At 38.6% G+C, this 8,877-nt stretch overlaps 1 protein-coding gene across 1 annotated transcript in view; it reads left to right on the plus strand.

The window, feature by feature from the left end:
- Positions 1–4,875, plus strand: part of TMEM67 (transmembrane protein 67) — a 76,894-nt gene extending 72,019 nt beyond the window's left edge. The window contains exons 24-25 of the mRNA XM_011978681.1: positions 2,024–2,178; positions 3,126–4,875. Of these exons, the coding sequence (XP_011834071.1) occupies positions 2,024–2,178; positions 3,126–3,206 (236 nt within the window). The 3' untranslated portion in view covers positions 3,207–4,875. The remainder of the gene's footprint in view (positions 1–2,023; positions 2,179–3,125) is intronic.
- The last annotated feature ends 4,002 nt before the right edge of the window (positions 4,876–8,877 follow it).

An 8,877-nucleotide genomic window follows, 5' to 3' on the forward strand; every position in this document is an offset into this window, starting at 1 on the left:
AGCCACCGCGCCTGGCCCTATTATTTTTAATAATACAATAGTCACCTTCTTTCTTCCTGCTTTTTTTCTTCCTTTCTCCTTCAGTCTTCCTTCCTCTTCCTCCTATCTTCCTCCTCTTTCTAACTGTGTTCTTCCATCTCTTTATCTTCTTCTTCTTTTTTTTTTTTTGGAGATGGAGTTTTGCTCTGTTGTCCAGGCTGCAGTGCAGTGGCGCAATCTTGGCTCACTGCAACCTCTGCCTCCCAGGTTCAAGCAATTCTCCTGCCTCAGCTACTCGAGTAGCTGGAATTACAGGTGCTTGCCACCACACCTGGCTAATTTTTGTGTTTTTGGTAAAGATGGAGTTTCACCATATTGGCCAGGCTGGCCTCGAACTCCTGACCTCAAGTGACCTGCCCACCTCAGCCTCCCAAAGTGGGATTACAGGTGTGAGCCACCGCTCCTGGCCTCACTATCTTCGTCCTCATCAAGAGGTGATGAGACTATGAGCTAAGGCAGTAGCAGTGGGGCTAGAGAAGAAAGGATTGCCAGAAATGTTAAGGGAAAAGACTAGTCAAAAATTATCCAGACTTCTCGCTGTGTGACTAAGTGGGTGGTGGTGCCTTTCAATAACAGAGGCAATACAGAAGGAGGACCAGGTTTTGAGGGAAAGAGGATGAATTTAGTTTTCAGTATGTTGCATCTTGAGGTACTTTAGGACATCTAGGAAGAGGTATCCAGTAGGCATTAAATATAAGGGACCAGGTCGTAGGAGAAAGTAGAAGCACACAATAAATTGAGGAGTTGCTATCATATGAAGTCATTGCTGGAGCAGTGTTAGTAGAAAATCACCAAGAGACAGTATGTAAAACAGGTTTATTTTTAAGATTATATATGCAAGTATAATGTGCATATTTTGTAAGGATATAACTTATAGGTCAGTGAATTTTCACAAACTGAATATACCCCTGTAACTAGTACCCTTTCAAGAGAGAACATTACCAGCACTCCAGATGCCCCCTTGTATAAAGCAGATGTTCCTAACTGGGTATCCCCGGGCTGCTTCAGTGGTTTTCTGGATTTCCCTGAAATTGTTGGCAAGACTTATATATGTATAGTTTTTTTTTGTTTTTTTTGTTTTTGTTTTTTTCTTTCCTGGTGGAAGAGTCTTTAGCTTTCATCAGGCTTTTGTAGTTTTTTGTTTGTTTGTTTGTTTGTTTGTTTGTTTAGAGACAGGTTTTTGCTCTGTTGCCCAGGCTAGAGTGCAGTGGTGCAATCATATTAATAGCTCGCTATAACCTCAGACTCCTGGGTTCATGCACTCCTCCCATCTCAGTCTCCCAAATAGCTAAGACTACAGGTGTGCACCACCAGATCCTTTTTCTTTTTTTTTGGTAGAGATGGAGTCTTGCTATGTTGCCTAGGCTGGTCTTGAACTCCTGGCCTCAAGCAGTCCTCCTGCCTCAGCCTCCCAGAGTGCTGGAATTACAGGCATGAGACACTGTGCCCGGCCTCATCATAATCTTTTTAAAAGGGTGTTCACATCCCAATAAGGATGAAACCCGCTGGTGGAGTGAGAAGAGAACTTAGAGCAAAACCTTAAGGGGACTATTTGAAATAAATTACTGAACTCTTGAACACTGTGTACTATTCTGTGCCTTGCTGGGTTTTTTCTCTAATATACTCTATCTTAGGGAATGTTTGTAAGATTAATTTAGCTTTTAGTTACATAAAGAAATAGAGAAAGGCTATTTATTAACTGGTCTTTGAAACTTACACTACTAGCAGTTACCAACCATTGGTCCTAATGTTAAAACTGCTTTATAGGAGGTGTTATGAGTTTTTTAACTAACCTCTTTTAGATGAGCAAATCTTAAAATTTTTGTTTATTTTTAATTTAATTATTTTGTTTATTTTTGTGTAAGCCATGAATTATTGTATATAGTATGTTTCTAATGTGCTATTTTTAAATATCCAGATTTTGTCACCAGAAATTTATCACAGACTTGTTCCTTTTTTAAATTTCTAATTTATATTTTCTAAACTTTTTTAATAGATGAAGGTTATTCTTTCAGCAGTGTCCTGTATTATGGAAATGAAGCTACCCTTCTTGTTTTTGATCTGCTGTTCTTCTGTGTTGTGGATTTGGCTTGCCAAAATTTTATTTTAGCATCCTTCCTTACATATCTACAACAAGAGGTAAATTTTAAAAATTTTTCTACATTTCCCTTCATTTTCTTGAGAGAAATATGTTAGAAGTAGATATTTTCATAGCAGAGAGTAACAATGTCTACTTTTACTACAATTTTGTAAAGGTTTAGAATATGACTAACCCCACCAAAAGGAGGAATAACATTTCAACCAACTGTACTCTGTCCTTTAGGGTCAATGAAATACTGAGGTCTAGTGGAGGGCATCAGTTGCTTGATTATACATGGAAGAGGAATCCTATAGGAAGACATTTAACTACTAGTCTCCTAGATGGTACAAGTGAACAGTAATTAGAGTCCCATCCACCCTCTCCACCAGATGTTAAGTAACAAAAAAACAGGCACTGGAGAGCTAGCTCAGGGCTCAGCACCAAAGGGAAGCCCCCTTTAGCCTGCAGCTTTGACACCTCGTCTGCCAGTGTAGATGAAAAGCAACTTTGTGTATGAGTGTGGTCCCTGAAATAGAGATTTCAAGAAATGGCAAATCTGTTCTTGAAATGGTGTTATTATCAGCTAAATATTCTCCACTATGTCAAAGAAGTATATATGAGTATGATGCAATTTATTAGTCCTTGACAGTGATCTAGAATTGTGCAGAAATTATCTCCCTAGCGAGTAGATTCTTTTGATGTTTCCTTAGTTTTAGACTTAGAAGAAAGTTGCCTTTCTAAATATTTTAAAATGTATCCCTGTGAACATGAGAGAATTTGTATTATTAATTCATAAGAATTTACTCTAAATGGGAACATACATTGCTTTGAAACTATGAACAAAATTATCATCTTGAAATAATTTTGTGTATCACCATGGGATTCAGATGCCTGATACATGAAAATAGTTGAGAGAATTAGCTAATTTAATCTAGATGTTTTAACTGATGTGCATATTTAATTTTGTTTATATTTCTTTTCATTCTGAATTATTTTAATTTTCCAGATTTTTAGATATATCCGTAATACAGTAGGACAAAAGAATTTGGTGTCCAAAACATTGGTGGATCAAAGATTTTTGATTTAACTTCCTGAATAAATAACTTAAAGACTCAGTATAATCATGGCCAAAAAAATGTCATGATATCAGGTTAGTTTGCCATATTTTAAAAACTTTTAATGCAAACTATTCTGTTTTTGTTTTTTATTTGCAGAAAGATTTATTTTTATAATTTGGAATATATAATGTGATAAAACAGAAAATATTGTTTTCCCATTGTGTGTGGTATTTAATGCAGTAAATAATAAATTAACACTGACAGTGAGGCCAAAAAAAAATCTAAATGTTGCTTTCAGCATAATACTTTTTAATGATAATTAAAACAGTCCCCATCAATTTTCTCTGTGGATTATTTTATAAACTGACAGCTGCCTGAATTTTCTCACATTGACAAAGTAATTCGATTCCAAGTTTAAGACTAGTTTTCAGTTTGATATTTTCATGTTTTGTGTGCTTGTGGTTAAATAAATGTTGAAAGATATTTTCAAGTTTACTTAGAAATTTTAAATTGTATTATTGCTGACTCAATTTGCCTTATTCTAATTGCTTACCTTAGTTGGCAGTGGATTAATTCACTGTTGGATTGATATGCATCTCATGAAATGATGTCTTTTCATTCCTTTGTATACCTGTATTAAGTCAGTATGCTCTTTCCATGCAATATATTTGCATTTCTAATATAGTTTACATTTATTAAGTTATCATATGTGACATTTTTCCCAATATCATTTTTTATATATTTTAATTACTTAATATTTTAAGAGTTATCTTCCAAAGTTTTGCTTTTCAATTATGTTTAAAGATTATAAATAGCAAACAGTAAGGCTGGGTGCTGTGGCTCACGCCTGTGATCCCAACACTTTGGAAGGCCAAGGCGGGTGGATCACTTCAAGTCAGGAGTTCAAGACCAGCCTGGCCAACATGGCAAAACCCCATATCTACAAAAAATACAAAAATTAGTTGGATGTGGTGGCCTGTAATCCCAGCTACTTGGGAGGCTGAGGAACAAGAATTGCTTGAAACCAGGAGGTGGAGGCTGCAGTGAGCCAGATAGCACCACTGCACTACAGCCTGAACGACAGAGCAAGACCCTGTCTCAGAAAAAAACAAAAACAAAAAACTGTAAATGTATCATGTTTCTCACTGCTTTCTATGTTAATGCTGTGTAAATACTTAAAATGGAATACTGTATAAATATTGTTTATATTTTCTCAGTTGAAAATATATACTAAAACATTTGGTGTTTCTGTTTTCTATTTCATTAATGTATATCTCACGGAGTAGCATTTAGGAATATAGCATTATTGGGGCAGAAGTCCCAGCCATTGCCAAAGTTGAATCTTTTACATTTCCCTGAATCTTGAGGATGACTGAAAAGGAAGTCTTTGAAAGTGCAGTTTCTGAAGGATCACAGTACAGGAATGCCTTTATAAAAGCTGCAGAGATAAATATATGTACCGGCATGGATTTTTAAAACCACTCAGTCAGAAACGTATGAAAGAAATTCAACCATCATTCAACATAGAAGAAGTTAATTTTAGTGCAAATGTTTTTAAGTATTAAATTTCACAATAAAGGATCAATTGGCTTACTTGCTGATAAATTAAAACAGAGAAAACATTTAAAATCATTCTAAATTAATTTTGTATGATATTTTTATTTTGGTTAGATGCATAAAAATGTGTTCAGATTTTCATACACTGTCGACTCCTTTGTTCACATTGTCACAATTTACATTTCCTGATCATGTGCATAATTATTCACTAGATTCATTACCCTTTGTCTATTTCTGTAGTACCCAATCACTGTACTTTGAATCTTATATCCCTGATTTTACTGATTTTCTAGAAACATTTGATGTCTCTTCATCATTTCATAATGAAACAAAACCTAGAGAGGTTCTTTATAAGCTGTTGTGTACTTTGTGTGCTCCTTAGAAATGTACAGGGCCCTAAAATACTTCTGTAGACCAGTGTCTCTGTTATGGGAGATTTGTAAATGCTTGCTTCTCTGGCATTGCTGTCCTAACTGCCTTTTCAGAAGGCTTTGCTGATTACCTACATTGAGGAACATTCAAAATGATCATTAACTCAGCGCTTGCAAGCGTGAAGCATGTATCTTTTTTGTAAATAGTGACAAATAAAAGCTGAGGGGAAACAAATGTAAGTCAATGAGCAGTGAGCAGTGCGGCTTAATGGAAAATCCTCCAAATTTAGCAACAGAACCTGGATTCAAATTAGAATTTTGCCCGTCACTTACAAACTTTGGTATCTTGAACAAAGTAATTTGCCATCATTGAGCTTCATTCTACATCTCTACAATGAAAATAATATTTTTTGCTTACCACTTATTGTAAGGCTTAGTTTCATGTGTGTGTGTGAGAGAGAGAGAGAGAGAGAGAGAGAGAGATGGGGTCTCCCTCTTGTCACCCAGGTTGGAATGCAGTGGCACGATTTTAGCCCACTGTAACCTCCACCTCCTAGGCTCAAGCAGTCCTCCACCTCAGCCTCCCAAGTAGCTGGAACAACAGGTGTGCGCCACCACACCCAGCTAATTTTTTGTGGATTTTTTGTAGAGACAAGGGTTCACCATGCTGCCCAGGCTGGTCTTGAACTCCTGATCAAGAGATTCACCCACCTCGGCCTCCAAAAGTGCTGGGATTACAGGTGTGAGCCACTACACCTGGCCAGGATTAGTTTCTTAAAATGTGATTTTAATGTTGAGTAAATACGAATGCTGGAATTTTTATTTTTAGTTTAAAATATCTGCTCCAAAGTATATTTTTACATTGCTAATAAATTAATAATATGATATTAAAACTCAGATTACTGATCTCAATAACTGACCAATGAAAATTCTGAGCCCGCCTTCTTCCTCAGCCACCCCCAGCTCCACCAGGAAGAGGCCCAGATAGAAGTCAGCGATACACGTAAAACATAAAAGGAGAAAACACCCCTGTGGGAGACACAGTTCATGACAGAGGATGGAGAGAACAGGAAGAGTGTAGTATTGTCTCTGGGAGGGAGAGTTTTTTTCATTTGCTCATTTCATTCCAACAATGTTTCTACCTCTTCCCACTCCCAGCACCTCAGAAGGGTCTTATAATTAGTAGGAGAAACAGGTAAAATAACCAATAATGACAGCAATATGAAACGTGCTGCAGTTCCGTGGTGTGATGTAAGGAAAGCTCTTAACTGTACTTCTGGGTCATCAGGGCTTTGACCTCAGAGAAGCGGATTTGATCTAAGATTTTAAGATAAGCAAACAAACAAACAAACAAACAAAAATGCAACCAAAGCATGGAACAGTATGTGCTCAGAGACAAAGCAGCACATGGCAGTTTGGGGCACTACGGGCAGTTTGAATACAGAGTACATGTACTACTTATATTTTTAAAATTGTATAAGATGTTTTGTCATTTTAAGAAACTTCCCTTCTGGGGAGTGATTGCCCCTCCTGGGGGTCCCCAATTCTTCTAGACAGCAAAGGACTCAGGTGGGAGCATACCTTTGATTTACAAACTATAGCCCTGAGCCACACCTCCTCTGTGGCCCTGAAATCCCAGGAGGCAATGTTCCTCTTCCTTAAATCATCCCAGGGCCAGGTAACAGGCAACTAGGGACTACCTCTGTAGTTTACAGCACACTGAAATTATTCCAATGAGCCGATCCCAAACTGTTGACCCCGCCCTGCCTTACCATTTCCTCGGAAACTCCAGTAAGCGCCCAGGCTCTCCCCTGGCTCCTGGTGCTCCCGCCTCCTGACTGGCGCTTTCCCCTGTGGCTGTGCATGGTGTGCCGCGCCATCTGTTTCTAGGACCTGTGAGTGTAAGAAACTTTTTCCTATCTCCTCTTGTCATTCCTCACTCATCACTACATAAAAGAACACAGAACAGTATGTTTGGAGGCTTTGGAGGGCGATGAGGTTGGAAAGGAAAACAGGAGTCACATCATTAAAGGTTTTTATGTTGGGCCACATCTCCATCACTTGCATGGAATGTTTAACCAAGTTGGAGATAAGTGCTCTTCCTCTCTGTTGCCTGGCTGCATGTTGTGGTTTGCAAGAAAATACATTGCCCCACTGCCCATAAGAGACGCACCAAGGGTAGTAGTTGAGAGCACAGACCCTGGAGCCAGACTGGCCTGTGTTCAAGTCCTGGCTGCATCACTTACTGGCCGGGCAATTTGAGCAAGTCATGATTAAATTTTCTCATCTGTAAAAGAGATAAATAGCACCTACCTCAAAGACGTATTGGGAAGATTAAATGAGTTATTGTGTACAGTGCTTAGAAAAGTGCCTGGCACGTAGTAAATGCTATGTGAATATAAGCTATGTAGTAGTAATAGTAGTAGTAGTGCCCATTAATATTTAGTGCAGAAAGACAGACCCAGATTAGACCCACTAGAGACTACATTAAGACACTGTCTCCTTACTGAGTGTGCTAGAAGTAGCGGTAGACAAACTGCCTGCCACACAGTTGTCTGTGGGTTTTAAAAAATAACTGCTTCTGTTATTTTTATAATAATTATTGCTTCCATTGTAGTTATTATCATTACAAGGAATACATGGCTGTGGCCCAAGGATAAATAAATAATCACAGATGATCAGTAGAATGAGGTCCAGGAAGAAGTCCACAGGTGTGTGGATATGTATATACACACATGACAAGGGTAGCATGCAGTGCAGCAAGGGAAAGGTGTTTATAGATGTGCCATTGAATATCCCAGTGGAGAAAACGCATGCCCCTATGTCATACTTACACAAAAATCACTTTCAGGTAGATGCTAAATCTAAATGTGAAAGGGTAAATGGTAAAGTTTCTAGAAGATAAAAAGGGAATATATTCATGACTTTCATGTAGGTCTTTTAGTTTTTTGTTTTGTTTTGAGACAGGGTCACTCTCTGTTGCCCAGGTTTGAGTGCAGTGGCACAATCATGGCTCACTGTAGACTTGACCTCCCAGGGTCAAACGATCCTCGCACCTCAGTCTCCAGAGTAGTTGGGATTACAGGCACATGCCTCCCTGCTTGGATAATTTTAATTTTTTTTGTAGAGACAGAGTCTCATTATGTTGCCCGGGCTGGACTCAGACTCCTGGCCTCAAGCGATCCTCCAGCCTCAGTCTCCCAAAGGACTAGGATTACATACCTGTGCGTGAGCCACTGCACCCAGCCTGCCAAAATTTCTTAAGATCCCAAAAAGGCTGGGCACGGTGGCTCATGCCTGTAATCCCAGCACCTTGGGAGGCCGAGGTGGGTGGATCACTTGATCTCAGGAGTTCAAGAGAACTTGGGCAACATGGTGAAACCCTGTCTGTACCAAAAATACAAAAACTTAGCCAGGCATGGTGGCGTGTGCCTGTAGTCCCAGCTACTCAGGAGGGAGGATCACTTGAGCCCAGGGATGTGGAGGTTGTAGTGAACCGAGATCGCATCACTGAACTCCAGCCTGGGTGACAGAGTGAGACCCTGTCTGTCTCAAAATAAGACCCAAAAAAGATGAACCATAAAATAAAAGATTTGTAAATTGGACTTTACAATTTGCGTTAAATTATACTTTTATCAATTTATATGTGTAAATTTGGAATTTACATTAAAATCAGGAACACTGTACATCAGAAGACCCCATTATAAGAATGAAAAGACAAACCTCGATATGAGAAAAACAAATTGCAAACAGATTGGACAAAGCACTCCTG

Source organism: Mandrillus leucophaeus, unplaced genomic scaffold, assembly GCF_000951045.1.
Source record: "Mandrillus leucophaeus isolate KB7577 unplaced genomic scaffold, Mleu.le_1.0 Scaffold198, whole genome shotgun sequence".
In the NCBI taxonomy this organism is placed as follows: domain Eukaryota; kingdom Metazoa; phylum Chordata; class Mammalia; order Primates; family Cercopithecidae; genus Mandrillus; species Mandrillus leucophaeus.